The 18,014-nt window shown below is 37.1% G+C and overlaps 1 protein-coding gene and 1 long non-coding RNA gene across 3 annotated transcripts; one reads left to right on the top strand and one right to left on the bottom strand.

Moving 5' to 3' along the window:
• Positions 1-3,508: 3,508 nt before the first annotated feature.
• On the bottom strand, positions 3,509-8,867 carry LOC131737926 (uncharacterized). 2 transcript variants are annotated; one of them, XR_009329508.1, is made up of 6 exons: positions 8,825-8,867; positions 7,076-7,136; positions 5,645-5,751; positions 4,719-4,766; positions 4,251-4,451; positions 3,509-4,087 (listed from the first exon to the last, which is right to left on the bottom strand). It is a non-coding gene; the product is annotated as an uncharacterized LOC131737926 (long non-coding RNA). The 2 variants fall into 2 exon arrangements; XR_009329509.1 differs by lacking the exon at positions 4,251-4,451.
• A 449-nt stretch (positions 8,868-9,316) lies between these two features.
• On the top strand, positions 9,317-17,511 carry LOC117420700 (alcohol dehydrogenase class-3-like). Its single transcript, XM_059030014.1, has 9 exons — positions 9,317-9,404; positions 12,355-12,456; positions 12,866-13,007; positions 13,553-13,640; positions 14,429-14,648; positions 15,886-16,146; positions 16,279-16,411; positions 16,486-16,624; positions 17,137-17,511. Exons 1-9 carry the CDS (start codon positions 9,399-9,401, stop codon positions 17,159-17,161), a joined length of 1,116 nt encoding a protein of 371 aa, XP_058885997.1. The 5' UTR covers positions 9,317-9,398; the 3' UTR covers positions 17,162-17,511.
• The last annotated feature ends 503 nt before the right edge of the window (positions 17,512-18,014 follow it).

Raw genomic sequence — 18,014 nt, 5'->3', positions numbered from 1 at the left:
CCTCCCTGTGCTCCATCTTTCGGGTGAGACGTAGTTGTAAGTGACTCTGCAGCTGATGCATAGTTCACACACCCTAGTCTCTGTAAGTCGCCTTGGATAAAGGCGTCTGCTAAATAAACAAATAATAATAATGAATAACGTTGTGGACACCTTGTCAAAATATGAAAATAATTACAAAAAATTCAAATTAATGTAGTGTAGCATTAATTTTCTTTTAACAATAACAAATACAAAAAGGAAACCAAAATGTTAAGATAAATTAAGTGTAGTATGGTGCATAAACTAAATATTCCAGTCTTGTGGGTTTTAGAAAGGAATGACACTGAGACAGTGTTAAATGAAATGTTAGTTTATTGTCTTTTTGAGAGCGTTTCATAAAACTGGTAGCAAGTGCTATTGCTGTTTTGCAAACTACGATGGGAAAATCATTAATTTGGCAACTGACTTTTAATGACAGGTAGCCTACAAATAAAAAAATAAAAAATCTAAAGAAGAAATTACAACCATTATAAAATTTGTAGGCAAGAATAAAAACTGTCGGCAAGTAGGCCTCCATGAACTTTAACTGACGAGTAAAAAAAAAAAAAATATGTGAATGATTTTTGTGTTGAAGCGGTAGGCCTACAGCTGTGGACATAAGAAAGAAATGGATAATCTTTCTAGTAGACAATATTAAAGGAAACAAAACGGAGAATGAATAAAAAAAAAACAGTTGAAGGAGATGGTCCTAAATGTAATATTAAAAACTTAGCCGTTAATGTTACTGAGGGCAGATTGGACATGAGCCAAATGAAAGGGAAGCGGAATGACCATTGGTACATTACCTTTCTGTTTATATCTATCTAAGATAGCAATTATGACATCATATTCATATACACTAAGGTTGCATTGTGATTATTACTGCTGCCATTGTTGTTGCTGTTGTTATTCTTATTATTAATTGATTTTATTTATGCAGTAGAATGCCTCAATGCGAAGTTAACAAGGTTAACAAGCAGTAAAATTAATTATTAGACTATAAAAAGTCAAAATCATTAACAATCATCATGTTGCGTTACTTGAATCATCTCAAACATTGTATTACTGATATTTAGCCTATCTAAGCATGCATCCCAGTTTTATTTAATAATATTTCGGAGAATGTATAGGTAAATGAGGCTAATTACTGTAAATGCTTTCATTTACTAAATCTCTTTTAAAAACATATTTTTACCATGGCTTTTTAAACTGTTTTTTGTTTTGTGTGCAATTTTATTTGTTATCTTTTTATTCTTGTTTTATTCTTGTAGTGCTGTTTTATTGCTTGTTTTTATTCATTTATTGCCGATTTGTATTTTTTGTGAACTGCTTTTGATTTCCAAAAGGCACTATATAAAGTCTGTAAATTATTATTAGGCAGATGTATATAATTTGTCATCAGAACAGTTCTCCTTTGCAGCAATGATCTTACTGTGCTGGTTGAATAAACCCATGTTCCTGACCCACAACAAGTCTGTAGTTTGGATCTGGAAGCTCTTTACATTATGCAGGCATATGCGGTAGCTACTGTACAGCTCGAATAAATTACAGCATTCAATTTCTGATTTTAGTATTACATATATTGTTCAGGGATCAGTGCTGGAAAGGAGAAATATCTGATGACAAATACATCTTCCTAGTAAATGAAAGCATCTAATTAATTTACTTACACATTCTCTGAAATATTATTATTATTTATTTCTTAGCAGATGCCCTTGTATCCAGATACAAGATATCACATTATTTTTACATAAAATTATATTATTTTTTACATACAATTACCCATTTATACAGTTGGGTTTTTTACTGGAGCAATCTAGGTAAAGTACCTTGCTCAAGGGTACAGCAGCAGTGTCCCCCACCTGGGATTGAACCCACAACCCTCCTGTCAAGAGTCCAGAACCCCAACCACTAGATAAGCTAAATGTCAGTAACCGCTGTACACCGCCACCTGATCTGATTGAGGGCAGTCGATTGAATGGGACGTACTGTAGGTACCTACTAGCCTCCCAACAGGCAGAGTAGGTCCGAATCAAGCGCTTTAATGGACATCGGATGGAGTAGCCGCTAGAGGGCGCTAGTAATAGTAAAGATTACTTAAAATAGTAACACAGTTAGGTCTAGGGGTTGAGATTAGGTTTAGGGGTAGACATTAGGTTAGTTGTAGACATGAGGTTTAGGGGTAGGGGGTAGATTTAGGGATTAGTAGGCTAATAGGTATCTACTGGCCCATTCCTATGGGATGATTTTTTTATTTTATTTTATTTTTTTTTAAATTTAGTCGTCGCCAATTATTTTACCCCGGTTTTCACCCCAGTTTTAGCATGCCCAATTAGTATTTGTATCCCCGGCTCACCGCTCGCAACCCCCCCGCCGACTCGGGAAACGGAGGCTGGAACACGCGTCCTCCGAAACGTGCTCCTTCCAAGCCGTCATTTTTCGCACTGCAGATCCACAGCAATGCCACCAGACCTATAGTGCCGGAGGACAACACAGATCTGGCGGCTCCGCTGCAGAGCCACAGGCGCCCTATCGGCCACAGGGGTCGCTGATGCGCGGTGAGCCGTGGATTCCCCTGCCGACCTAAGCCCTCCCTACCCGGGCAGCGCTCAGCCAATTGTGTGCCGCCTCCTAGGAACTCTCGGTCATGGTCAGCTGTGACATAGCCTGGACTCGAACCTGCGATCTCCAGGCTATAGGGCACATCCTGCGAGGAGCGCCTTTACTGGATGCGCCACTCGGGAGCCCCCCTATGGGATGATTTTTGCTTGATAACGTGCCATTCAGTCGACTGATCTCAATCAGATCGGCTGGCAGCGCTATGTTAAACACTGTGCTAATGCACATACTTTGTAGTAATATGATTACTAATTACTGAGATGATTGTTAATGGTTACTCAATCAGTGGCTTAACGAGGAGACTATATCGGCATCTTGCGGCTGCAGGATTGAGATACAGGTAAAAAAAAAATGAACAAGGCATGAAAAACACAGGGCTCTAATCATGTACAACACTTAAATGCAAAATTCCTTAGACCGTTTAGTACATACAAAAGATAATATATTTTTTTCACAGAGGGAGAAATGTCTAGTAATTCTTTTAAAAAAAGACAATACACACAGCTAATACGTTGAAGAAATTACCTTGTACTTTGTCCCTCCTCGTTTGTTGGGGGCATGTGTCACTGTTTCAGCAATCTCTCCCTCTATTTCATTCACCTTTGCTCTTGGGTGATTTTTTTTGTACAAAAAGAGGATACATGATCTGACAATGTGATTTATGCTCAAGGTACTGTACACAATTTAGCTAGTTGAAGGCTTGCATTATTGTGAAACATTACTTTAACTTTTAGGGAAGCAGAAATGCAGTTATGAAAATAACATGAAATATTTGCCGTGATTCCCAGTTATTCTTTAATTACATCACACCTTTCCATATGCATGTCATACCATAAGGCCTAGACCAGGGGTTCGGCAACCCTGGTCCTAGAGAGCCTCAATCCTGCAGGTATCTCTTAATCATCAATTGCTAAATACCTGCTGCTGGAACAACATAGGAATTCTGACCAATTAAGACCAATCATTGAATCGATTAATTTATTAAGGGGTTTGGGGGGGTAAAACAAAAACCAGGAGGGTCTGCGACTCTCCAGGACCAGTGTTGCCGACCCCTTGCCTAGACCAAATCTGTAGTCTGATAAAAATTACCTGTACCCAGTGGCGGGTTTTTTTTATCAGATGGTTCTTTCTTCTAGTCATGAAAAAACACTATCAAGTACTGGGTTGTAATTTCTGATTAGTGGGTGGGTCAAAGTTTCTATTTGGTCTAGGCCAAAGTTTTGTGTATTGTCTATAACTAAGTTAATTTCTATAGTCAAAGAAAAAAAATGTTACTTCACTGCATACTTACTAGTCAATACCATAATAAGTGGTAGCTCAAGTAGTGGCTTCTTCCCCCTTTTCCCTTTGAGGCTATAATTAGACCAAAGGTCATTGGTGCCGACCTTCCTCATCATTCGGCGAACACTGTCCCCAACATTTTGCCACCCACAGAAGTCAGATAGGATATCTGGTGAAGTGCATAGAAGCCATTAAAAAAACATCAGTAAATTAAATGACTTAATCTAATATAGTTAATGTATAATTACGGTGTTTGCTGTATTGGTTGAAATAACAGATTCATTTTGAAGATATTAAGACCATATTATAAAATATAACATTTAAAAAAATACCATTTGTTTTTTAAACTTGTCATCAGATTTAATTTTCTGGCAAAGGTCTTCAAATTCCTGTGTCAATGTGAGTGGGGCAGGGAGAACATCCACAAATTCCTCGTCCTCTGCATTCCTGTTAACTAGCGTGTGCAGAAGGTGCAACAACTGTCTGATTTTCGATGACTGTGTCCAGTTTAAGGAGGAATCGGCTCTGGACATCTGTTACACAGGAATTTCATTAATTACTCCTTATACTGTTAATCATGATTTCTGCATTTAAAGATATATGCAGAATATATATATATATATATATATATATATATATATATATATATATATATATGTATGTGTCTGCATTTAAATGCATACATAACCTTTTAAAAAAACTGCTTCCTGATATTAACTCATAGAATTATAATGTATATCAGATTTTTTTTTTTTTTTTTTTAAAGGAACACAGATATAAAAGACAAATAACAAACTTACTGGAGTCAGGTATCTGTGGCGTATGAGCTGGCTCTGTTGAAGTTCGAGCTGTGTTTAAAGAAAGTAACAAAATAAGTCCACAGCAAATCCATATTCATAATGCATGATTAAGGACAACTTAAGAATCTTTTTTTTTTTAATTCTGCTTGAAGTCCTACAACAGCAGTATACTGAATCAATGATTTTGTAGACAGAAAAATGTGTATGTGGTTTTCACCTACTACTAAGTAGTTGCCTGGTCTTAAACTTCCTCTTGCTGTTTTTTCTTAATGGTGAAGGGGCATTAATTAACCTTTTCTGGACAATGAGACTGGTTGATTCCATGAATATTTTTAGAAACTTTTTTTTGTATAAAATGCAAAAGAAAAAAATGGAATACATGACAAAAAAGAAAACAAAATACCCTGTAATTCGTTTTGGGTTGGGGGCGTTGCCACTTGCACCCGCGCAGGGGGAGGACCCCCATACCCCCCTGCACCCGCGCTGGGGGAGGACCCCCATACCCCCCTGCACCCGCGCTGGGGGAGGACCCCCATACCCCCCTGCACCCGCGCTGGGGGAGGACCCCCATACCCCCCTGCACCCTCGCTGGGGGAGGACCCCCATACCCCCCTGAATCCTCGCTGGGGGAGGACCCCCATACCCCTCAGCCTTCTACTTGGGATTTCTAGCCTTCTTTAAATGAAAATGAAAAGACTGTTTAATTTGGCTTTATTTAGAACACGTACTATGTTATGTATTCTGATTGGTCCAAATCAAAACATGTACTATGTATGCAATTTTGACCCTAATGGCCTTCCATAAGTAAGTGGCAACAACCTTCGCACTCAGTTTACTAACTTTTGCAAGTTATTATCATAAATATCAACCTTAAATTGAGACTCCACATCTCATTTTGAGAGCATTCTTGTAAAGCATTAACATACGCATATCTGTGTCTGTCTTGCAGCTGATTCTCTTGATTTCCTTCTGCAAAAATTCACATCACATTCGTCCAGAGCTCGCTCGGGTGCCAGCGAGTCTGCCACTCCCACTGCAAAAAAAAAAAAAGGTTTATTTGTTATTTTTATACTGATAACATTTTACAAGATTGACAGTTTAATGTAAGAACGTCAAGGCTCGTACCATAACACATCATGTCTCGCAATGGACACATCTAAATTAGAAAACGATTGAGTACGAACAGCCAATCAGCTTCCAGATCTGGCGGGCTTCTATATTGCATAGATGCCCGCTGGAACGTTGAAGTGCTTAACTGTGAATTCACAGTTAAATCAATCCGAGCATAAATACAAGCTTTTTCCCTTAACATTCTAATCTACAACTAATCTAATAACTTAAAAAGCTACTTAAACATACTTTCTGACGCTGGTCTAGAGACAAGCAAAATCATGTCTGACAGGACATCGTAATTAAGGCTCAATTTGCAGCTACTGGACAGCAAATCAACAGGAAAGACACGATTGGTCCACAATTCTATCATCAGCTGGATCCAAACAACACCCTCCCTCAAAACCAGCCAGTCAAACAGCCAACCCTGCTTCAGTTCTTTCCGCATCAGCCAATCCACTCCATGCCAGCTTGAATGACGCCCCGCCTCCAACAAGTCTCGACACAATACTACACAGACTATTCAACAATTGTACATGTCCAGATCAATTATAATAAGAAAGCGTAAGACCCCAATAAATATGTTAGCCAAATAATAATTAATAATAATAATAATAATAATAATAATAATAATAATAATAATAATAATAATAATAATAATAATAACGTTTTCTCTACATGCATGTCATTTTTCTATTCTTATTATGTTAGGAACTATTCCCCAGCGGAAGGTTACCCGGCGAAATTTCACAAGTTCAAGGTAAATATAGGTTTTAAAAAGTTAAGAGAAAATAAAGAAATAAATCATTTTCTAATAGCGATAGAGCCCTCTCGATGCAGGCTGTACCGTGTGGTAGATAACCTTGACTTTCGTTAGCGCCCTCGCCTACGGCTCGGGACGCATAACTCCAGTCGCAGTCATCTACCACACGGTAGAGCCCGCATCGACGGTCTCTATCACTTAAATAGAAACGATTCTGTACCGTTAGCCAATCAGCTTCCAGCTTTAGCGGGCACTAAGACAGTAGATGCCCGCTGGAATGTCTCAGCAACAACTGTGAATCAAATTTAAAATCAATCCGCGCAAGTGCTGGATTTTTGATTTTTTGTATCTTTTCAGCGTACATCACATCTATTGGACAGTAAATACTAAACAAAAACACAATTGGTTCAAATGAATTAATTATTCACTAAAACCAGGCAATCAATTCTTTGCATTGATGAAAGCAACCAATCCTGTAAATTACCTGCAACTGCCAAGAGCCCAATCACAGACTGTCAGCTCGACTGGAGTCACAGACACGGCATCTTTCAAGACAACAGCAACAAAGACAGCAACGAGACAGTTCAGTAATATTTCTCCATTCATATATATATATATATATATATATATATATATATATATATATATGAGAGAAAGGCTTTGGCTGATGGTAGAAACATGGTGAGTTAGGAGGCATTTTAGAGTGGTATTTAAATCAAAGATTGTATTGGTAGTTCAGACTCAAATGAGAGATTTTCGTAGTTCAAACTCCATCGTCCACGAACTGTTCCGGAATTGCTCTGTTCATTCAGGCATTGTACACATTATAAATAGTTTAAAATCCTAACAAGTTTAAAATTCATCATTTTCCTATTTATATGTATGCCATCCTTTTTTTTTTTTTTTAAGGAAAACGGTAAAAATCGTTTTCTGATAGCGATAGTGCTCTCTCGATGAGGGCTCTACCGTGTGATAATTGACCTTGACTTCGTTGCCTTAGGCTCGGGATGCATAACTCCCGTCGCGGTCATCAGCGGGCATATTAAAATATATCGGCTGTACTATTTAATGGCAAACCATTTTTAAAAATGAATATAATACACGCCTTACTTGCTTAAACAATGAAAACAAGTCTAAAAAACGGCTAACAAATCGCAGATACACAAACTTGATTAACTGCTTTGTTACATAAAATAAGTTTGAAAACTATCTTATCTGGAGCCCAAAGCCTGATTTCAAATCCCGTCTGTTCAGAGCGCATGTCCAGTGACTTTTCTTTCTACGACGTCACCAAAAACTGTTCATTACAAACAAATGATGACGTCTCGATTGGTCCATGTCTGTCACATGAATATGTCGTCACACTAGTGGGAAAGCTTGCAAGCATTTTTAACATTGCGATCAGAGAGAGTGAGAGATCTGCTTTACACAATCTATCAATTAAATATATAATGGCTTTCTGTGGTGGTGTACTTTTTTCTTTCAAAAAGCATATATCTATAATCGTTTGTGTGATATATATTTTAATATCAAATATATATATATATATATATATATATATATATATATATATATTCCACATTATTACAGTTGTGTTACAGGACAGGATTAGTTTATCTTTAATGTAATCACAGTTTTACATATAGACTGCCCCTGTTGTCATTTAAGTCCCAATTTTCCTGGCTGCTCTGGTTTTTAGATAACATCCCAAATTCTGGGCCGCTTTGCATTTGCGAAATTTGCCCATTTTTTTTTTTTTTTTTTAATCTCTATATTTTATACCAAATAACACGATATTCTGCTCAGCTGACAGCCGAGTTACTAATTCATGCATCTACAGTTTACAATAAACTGGATCGTAAATTCATTTAAGAGTAACCCTTAGTACATGAATCAAAGTTAATGTATTTTTTACTCTCCCCAAAAAACATTTTTTTGTTTTTTATTAAGAAACAGAAATGAAAATGTTTAAAAAAAAAAAAAGTGTTTCTTGTTACAATGAAGAAATTACATTGCACTGAAATAGATACAAGACAATTAATTAAAGCAGTCATTTTCATTTATAAAAGCTAATATTAAAACACATTGTTGAGAAGGAACATGGTATTCCAAAAAAAGGACATCTCATTTGCTTATGTAATGTCCATCAATATATTGTAGCATTTCGGGTTCTTTTTGGGACAGAAATGAGACTACAAGCATGAGTACATAAAGGTTGGTGGTGGGTAGAAACCTGTCTAGTAGTTGGCATTTTCCAGAGCGCTGATAGGTTCGGAATTTATCCAATAGCCTCTCCTCGCAGGTCTCTCCTCGCTGGACTCCCACAGCGAGACTCCTGGCTCATTGGTAGAGAAACTAGCACTTTGTGCTGGTGCACAAATAGGCTAGATGTATATTATACTAACTAGATAGATAAAAGCTGTGTGTAAACCAATCCAATTGCAAATCAACCTCTATTCAATTCAACCACACTCACCTGGTACTAATCACAAACAGTAAATCACCTAATTAAAACAACACCACCTTTATAATGTTACTTAAATACAGCTGATATTAATTATTTGAAGCAGGATCATTTACCTAACTGCCTCTGACTGGTTACCTGTCGACTGAGCACTAGTAGATTCATTTAGCTTAAGTAGGCTCCACCCTCATTTTGCAAGGGAACTGGTTAACAGCTGCTAAACTGCATTAAAGACACTACTTAAGCAATGCAATAGTTTCACACAACTACACACAAAAAAAAAACGCTACAATCAGCACCCCCTACCCCAAACAGGCTTCGCAGCTCTCACGCAACAGGAAAAATGAAGGTAACATGTTGTATTTAATATATTTTGAAGTAATGTACCCCAGACCTCATTCTGACAGAGACCTATAACATTTAATAGTGAAACAGGCAGTTTAAAAGCAACAAGTCTTGAGACTAAAATAAGCTTTGAAAGTTATGTAAAAATACACACTGTCAGAACACCATTAACTTTTTTTTGTTTTTGTTCCACCCTCATTTTGGTAGGGAACTGGTTGACAGCTTCTAAACTGAGTTAAAAACTTTACTTAAGCAATGCAACAGTTTCACACAATTACAAAAAAAAAAAAAAACTTTGAAAGTTATGCAAAAACACACACTATCAGAACACCATTAACTTTTTTTTGTTTTTACTGATCTAGTACCTTGCAAAGACAGTAGTTGAAAAATATTATACAGTTGATTAGATTAACCTGCAAAAGTGAAAAGTTTAATCCTATTATCAAAGGTTTGGTCAGGAAAAAATGTTTAAACTGTTACTCTAGCGCAAAACAAATATGTTAAGGGACTTGACTGACTACCAATATTTGAATGACCCCAGTAGAAAGTTGTTTTCAAGTAAAGATCTGATTTCCAATTAATCTATAATTGTATTCACCATTACATTTAGGTATGAATCTGTTTCATGTTTACATTCAGCCTCACTTTTCTTCTTTACAAATTAAATTCTGCAACAGTCACCATCTGCATTTCTAAATTCTTACTTTCTCCAAAAGATGTGAGCGAAGTTTAAAAAGCATTTTTTGTGTGTGGCTTTTTTGGGTCATTGAAAAAAAATTTATCAAAAACATGCCAATGATTCATGTACCACAAGTGCAGTAAAATTGATAAGAAAAGCCATTCACCAATGGTATCTGAGAGATATGGATAGATAGATATAATCTCTATATGTGTCCTTTATCTACCCTCTGTTCCTAGTGCAAAAAATAAATGTCAGGATGGAGTACATTGAATCTAAACGCTAAACACATATGTTAAGTCAATACAATTGCAAGAAATGTTATTTAGTTGCTGGTAAACCTATATACCTCTTGGTTTACAGAATCATGTGAACAGCAGATCAATGACCCTAAATACCCAATTTTGGTCAAGGCTTTGTTAGGATGTTTTTATATTTACATTTTGATACAGGGTTTGATAAAAGTTCACTGACAGTTTATTTTAATGTTGTGACTAGCATAAATGACCTATCACTTCATTTTGCAAGTTTGTTAGCCTTGATTCTTCAGTCACAAACAATAGTTCATGGATAGCTGCCCATGGTAAGTTCTGTTTCTAATAAATAAAACAGTTAACCAACATGCAAAAAATGGAAAAGCTCTGATTTGTGTGTTTTCCACTGTGAGGATACAGTACTCGGGTCTTCTCCATATTGGTTTGCACCTACAGTATTGGCATCACCAATGCAATTTTAGCGGGGCAGAGTAACTTTCCAGGTAAAACTCCACTTAACACACAACACTGCTTTACATTCATCTATCTGTATGTCATGCTTTGATTTCTGTATATATATATATATATATATATATATAATATATATATATAATATATAGAGATAACTACTTATCCAGTTGTCCTGAAACTTGTTATAAACATGTATCTTAAGTTCCTGAGTCATTCTGGAGCTATCTAGAGAATCACTTGTCAAATTTTTGCTAATGCTTATTTTATACTATTCTGTAGATACTGTTGATAAATGTCATAGTCATCAGCTGGATGTGGATGTATGTTGCTGACGTACTAATATGTACTTAACAAAAATTCATTGTGGGCGTGTCCTAAAATGTTTTTTTTTTTTTTTAAATGAAGTGAAATAAAACTCAAGCCATGTAACAAACTGAACACAATCAGTAACACATTCACATTGTGTTTTGGATTATAAGTTAACCAGCTACCTGTTACTAAGTAAATGTGTGGGGTTGGTTTTTTTTTTTTTTTTTTTTTTTTTTTTTTTTTTTTGGTTGGTGTTTTATAGGTACAACAGCCCAGCCTACTGGCCATGGATCATTAAGAACTGGACAATGCATAAGTGTTCTTTTCCTCGTAAACAAGTAGTATATTACTGTGTACTTAACAAATACATGCATACAATGTATGCAGTACCATACATCTCTTCCCCCAATGTTAATTACTTTTAAGATTTGTCTTGAGAGGCTTGTCTACAGACTTGATTGTTATTGGATATTGTCAAGCAATATTGTAGTATGGCTTAACTAGCATATATTTATTGTAGTAGTTTACAAATGGTTACGTTTTATGGTTAATTATTTATGTTCTATATAGGAGTTTGATTTTGTTTTATCGTGATCACAAAATATTTCATGTATAGTAATCGCCTGTAAATGGTTTCCTTTTCTGAACTAATGATGTGGCTTAAGCATTGGGCAAGGAAATTGCTGCATACACTGTTTTTGATTACTTTCGTTTGATCAGGGAAAATGAATACCACCCTCAAGCTAAAAATCACCTTCACAAACTCTGTATACCTCTTGCACATCGTCTTTTGTATTGTAGAGATTATATTATAATCTTCCCCTTTTTTCATCCATTTACAATAAAACTCAAAGGGCTTGTGTGATTGGGCAAAGTGTCAACAACACACTCCCTTGAGAGTAATAAGAAATGATTTGAGAAATGTCTGCAGAAATTAACCAATTGGATGCTTTCCACACAGTCCTGAAAAAAGCATGAAAATAAGTGAAGTCACAACTAATCATGCTTTTATTTAATGATCTTATTGGTTTGTTGCTTTTAACTAGGGTTGGTTTGGCTTAACTTTGAAGGTTGGCTGGCCCGGAGGTTTAATTAACATTTTTTTTTTTTCTCTCCGTGGATTCTGGGAATGCATTTTAACATCGAAGACCTTCTGGGTTAAAATGTGACTACTCTATTTTAGAAAGTGTAATATTCTTATTGTAGCTGTATTTTAATAGCATAACTAATTTATTGTGCAGGTTATCAAATGCAAGGCTGCTGTCGCTTGGGAGCCAGGGAAGCCCCTGTCAATTGAGGAGGTGGAGGTGGCACCACCACAGGCTCATGAAGTTCGCATTCAGGTAACATTCATTATGTCGTACATAATTTAATTAACATAAGCTGAATTTGGAGTAAAGTCAAATCTATACAGAGGGAACAGAAATGTCAGCTTCACATCCCATTGGTCATTTTACATAAAACCATCAGAAATTCAGCTTTTAGGAGTATTTTCAGAAGCAGCCCCTGGGTGAAAAAATGGCATTGGTTAGGTCTGGTAAATAATGATCAAAACAGAATGACAGTAGAGAAGAATTCAAAAACACACACAATGGGGAGTTAAGCAGGTACTGTAAAACATTACATTCCAAGAAAATGGAGCTGGTATAATATAAATGAAAGACTTCAAAAGACCAGGGATGGATTTTCAGTTCTGTCAGTGAGATCCACTATCTATATACATACTTAATGTGTGGGTTTTCTAACAAACAGATTGTCGCTACTGGATTGTGTCACACTGACCTCTACTTCCTATATGAAGCTGGTGAAATAAAGCTATTCCCTGCAATCCTGGGACATGAAGGAGCTGGGATTGTAGAGAGTGTTGGACCAGGAGTGACCAAATTCAAACCAGGTGAGATGAAGACACTTTGTTAATCAGTAACAGATAGGCTTCTGGTACATAAAAGGAAGTCGCCTTCAACATATTTTTATGTGGCAATTATATTGTGTCTGCTTGGTTTAAGTGGCTGATCTTAAATGTGTTCTTTCCGTTGACATAAGCCAATCACATAGTGTTAACAGCACAACACGGTAGATTCGTGTTATATAATCACTTCCTGTGCGGTAGATCACATCACCTGGTTGCAGCTTCTGCACCTAATATAAAGTACATGCAAATGTGGGTAAGATTTTTGCTTTCATGAATTCTCAGAATACCCAGGACATATGGGTATTCTGAAAAAACATGCACAAACAAGTGCACACTTTTCTCAATTTTTTTACCTTGTAGGGGTATCCCAATGCCTAGGAAGTACTGTACATTGGAAACCTATTCAATGCTTATCGAAGTTCAGCTTACCAGCCTTTTACACAGTCCTGTCCTAACCACAAGAAACAATTTTTATTGGCTCAATTCCACTACAGTGTAACATTCTTATTTTACTGTATCTTTTCCAGGAGACAAAGTTATCCCTCTGTTTGTCCCCCAGTGTGGGGAATGCAAGTTCTGTCTGAGTCCTAAAACCAACGTCTGCGATAAAAACTGGTAATTAGGTTTTGCACTATCTTATGTAACAAGTGGTCTCTCAGAAAACAGTCAGACAGATTTATTCTTTCGTTGATGTAACCGGCAACCCCACACAGCAAGCAAGCATCCTACCACTATGCGAAAGAACTGGGCTTGTCTGCATTCATGGGTTTAGAGCTTTTAACTTGTAATCTTATCTCTCCAACAAGTGACAGAATCCGTTACAGCAGGGGATCAAACAACACTGCCCGTTGCACTGAACAAAGTTAAGATGCAATTTACAGCTCATATGCTTATACTGTACTAATTTGGGAGGAATGGCAAACAGCTTTCTGTAGAATACCATATTTCAGATTCATGTTTTTACAATCATTTGAAAAACGGTAATCTTTGTTTAAAAAATTTAGTAATTATGAATATTTAATTAAAATAAAAAAAATACATATCAAGTATTTTACCCGCAGATGTATACCTTTTTGATGACAGGCCCAAAGATATCATGTGATTTCTGAGGACTTCACCAGGTTCACTTGCAAAAGGAAGCCAGTCTTCCAATTCATGGGAACCAGCAACTTCTCTGAGTACACTGTGGTCTCTGACATTGCATTGGCCATGATTTATGACCTTATAACCTGTTCCACAAGACACCTTATAATGAGGGAGTACTAATACTTTAGTGCAGTATCTCTATTTTGTGATCTGCAATGCAGGCAGATTTCAAAGTGTTTCATGCATTGTTTAGCACAGGCAGCTGTAGCAGGTTTTGTCACAGAGGGTTGTTTCAATCATATCTCTTGTATTGGCAGGATTAGCCAGGGTGAAGGTTTAATGCCTGATAAGACGTCCAGGTTTACCTGCAAGGGGAAGCCCATCTACCACTTCTTGGGGACCAGCACTTTCTCTGAGTACACTGTAGTGGCTGATATCTCTGTGACCAAGATTAATGACTCGGCCCCTCTTGATAAAGTCTGCCTGCTTGGCTGTGGCATTTCCACTGGGTATGGAGCTGCACTCAATACCGCCAAGGTTACTGTTGCTCTTTCATTTAAAATATTACTGAAGATCAGTGAAGTTAATACAGGAACAGGCAAGCCTGAAACAGATGTCATTGGCAAAAATCGGAATTCATTTTTGGTTGTTTAGTATAAAAAGTAATTGATACATGGAAACATTAATACCAGTTAAAAATACCAATTTTGGGTGGCATTACTTCCTGGAGGTATTAGCTATCAATGTATTGGGCAACCATTGAATTAAAAAAAAAAAAAAAAAAAAAAAAAAAAAATTATGGTAGTTAAAAAATAACTACACACTGTATACAGCTGGTTGTCTTAAGAGTTTCTGAAGCAAAAGGCTGTTTATTTGTCTTGGTAGAAATATATGTATTGCAGTAAAGGCTGCATCTGCTATAATATTCAGGTAAAATGGCCATGTCACTGTAGCATGTTAAAATGTTTTGAATGAATCAATTGTTAATATCCTCTATTGGTTCATTAAGGATATGGTTTTGGGTCTTTATGTCAAAGTACAATTTACAGAGTATTAAACTGTTCTAGTTACAAAACTAGATAAAACCCCTTAGGCACACCCTTTGACTCCTGAAATCAACATTCTGTTTGTTACCCGTTTTGTATCATTAACTTGTTTTAACCTGTGGAGGACTGGAGCAGGCTGTTTTACAATTGCTGTGAACATGTCAAGCCCATACAGTAGTTTTGGGTTAAACAACTCTGGGTGTAATTGTTTACAGCCGCCAAAGGTCAGTATAGCACAAATGCAAAATCACAAGGCTCTTTGAAACCGTCCTTTAGTGGTGCAGTTCAATCACTATAGTGCAAAATTAAAACACAAAAAACATTAATAAAAGGCTGACCAAGAGGGAATTTCAAACAAGGCATCTAACCCTAAAATCAAATACCTTCTAGCAGCTGAAGTACCTGAACAAAACAGGAAAGCAAACAGATCCCAGCCCAGGAGGCATGCATTGTTTAACTCCCAGTCATATCCAGACACAGCCCTTGCATAGCCTGAAGCACCACCTCCCAATATGGTGTCCAATTAACCACTTTTCTGCCTACTGCTCTGGAAGAGCATACTTTGTGCAGCTTACCCGCACCCCGTCGGGAGGTGTGATTTCTTATAGCCTGTCGTTAAAAATGGTACAAATTGTCCTTTGGACTATTATGTCCCCTACGTTCATTTTTTTTTATAATGTAGCCATTTTGGTGGCCTCCTCTCACCCCCTTTCCCTCCCTGGCTGCAGGTTGAACCCGGCTCTTCCTGCGCTGTGTTTGGCCTGGGAGCCGTGGGTCTTGCTACTGTGATGGGCTGTAAGGCAGCGGGAGCCTCTCGGATCATCGCGGTCGATATCAATAAAGACAAGTTCATTAAAGCAGAAGAATTCGGAGCAAATGAGTTTGTCAACCCTAATGATTACAGCAAGCCCATCCAGGAAGTACTCATTGAGTTGACTAAAGGAGGTGTGGACTACTCCTTTGAGTGTGTGGGCAGTGTTACTGTGATGGTGAGTTCAGCCTGGTCAATATAAAGGCAAAGGTACTTTGTTACATTTTTGCATATATGGAGAACCTCTTATGAAGTCGTGATTTAAAAATCCTAGAACAGTCATAAATGACCAAATACATTTGATTTCCAGAGAGCTGCCCTTGAGGCATGTCAGAGAGGCTGGGGAACCAGTGTTGTTGTTGGCTATACAAACGTGGCGGACATGTCGACGCGACCGCTACAACTAGTATATGGACGAACATGGAAGGGAACATATTTTGGAGGTTAGAGCCAATTTAGTGATCCTCTTCTAGTTGTTTTTGTTCTTCTTCAAGCCTTGTTTTACTGGTTCTCACAGGTTGGAAGAGTGTGGAGAGCGTACCTACGCTGGTGAATGATTACATGGCAAAGAAAATTAAGCTGGATGAGTTCATTACCCACACTCTGCCCTTGGACCGTGTTAATGAGGCATTTGACCTAATGACCTCTGGGAAAAGGTATTATGTGCACATTTTCCTTAAATTGGCAAGCTAGGTATAATAGAAGCTTTCTAGCTGCATTACTGTCCTTTTGGATAATTGGAGCACAGACATCCATTCATTTATTAAGCAGCAAAATTCTATGTAAACTATGTAAATATACCCTCCACCATGCAGTTATACTGTTAAATGTGCACTTACAGCAATGCTTAGCCATCGCAAACCAGTTACTAATACTGGCTGCGTGTAAAATTTCCGTCAGTAATAAGACCATGCTACTTGATTACCAGTATTCCATATTTAATAGCCAACAGTATATAGCAACAGTTTCTTGAGGTCTGGAGCCACCCTGTTCTTTGTTGCACCTTAACCAAAGGAACCTCCCTAGAGTCAGTTATTTAATGAGCCCAATAAAACCTGGACCTTGAGGACCAGATTTGTGCACTCTTGGTATATAGTGTGTTTACATACATTTTGCAACAGTCTATTGTTAATAAATATTTTTTTTTTTTTTTTTTTTTTTCTTTCAGCATTCGAACAGTCCTGAAAATGTAGGAAAGAGTTTCAAGCAACCTTTTGATCAAGTCATTTTTTGTTCTTTTGGCATGCTGATCTCTTATCTGAAATGGGTGTTTATTTTCCCTAGATCATTCTGTATAGTTTATATGTGATCAATACACAAATTAAAATACATTCTCCGAAGGATGCAATGGGCAACAGTAGCAAAAAGTACCTACTCCAGTCTAAGTACCTCTTCTATTTTGAATGGAGAAAACCTCATATTGGAACCCAACAGCAATGTCTTGGTCTCCTAAGCACTCTTGTGGTGGTTCTCTGTTTTGAAACGTTGCCATTGATTTGTCTCCTTTCACAGAGTATGAAATAAAATACTGGAGCAAACGCTTTGGAAGTATGGCTCATTATTATACATACAAACATGTAGTATATTCAGAGTGACTCCAGTAACTAACTAGGCTGACATTTTATCAAACATGCTTCACAATCAAAAGTCAATTATGTTGTGATCTGACATTTTGGAACTCATATTTTGACTTGGAGAAATCAGAATTTTGTTAACTATGGTACATTAATATTACCCTACATTTGTCTGACCTGAAACTTGTAACCTTCCTTTATCAAGGACCATGCATTTGCAATACTGCAGTAATAAGGGGGTCAATAGTTCACCTTCAAGAGTGGCTCTATTTTATATCTGCCACTGTTACGACCATTAAAGAGTAAGTCACTTCAAATATAATTGTAATTGATTCTCTACAATTCATTCGCTTTTATAATGTTTGCCATGTGTGGCTCTTTCATTTGCTTTAATACAGAGTTAACATCAAAGTGATTCCTTGCCAATGGCTCCCAGACCAAAATGCTTGGGAACCAAATCCAGTTGTTGGAT

The sequence above is a fragment of the Acipenser ruthenus genome, chromosome 1 (assembly GCF_902713425.1).
Source record: "Acipenser ruthenus chromosome 1, fAciRut3.2 maternal haplotype, whole genome shotgun sequence".
NCBI classification, from domain to species: domain Eukaryota; kingdom Metazoa; phylum Chordata; class Actinopteri; order Acipenseriformes; family Acipenseridae; genus Acipenser; species Acipenser ruthenus.
The sequence above is the reverse complement of the archived record's forward strand: the minus strand, read 5'-3'. Positions and strand labels throughout refer to the sequence as shown.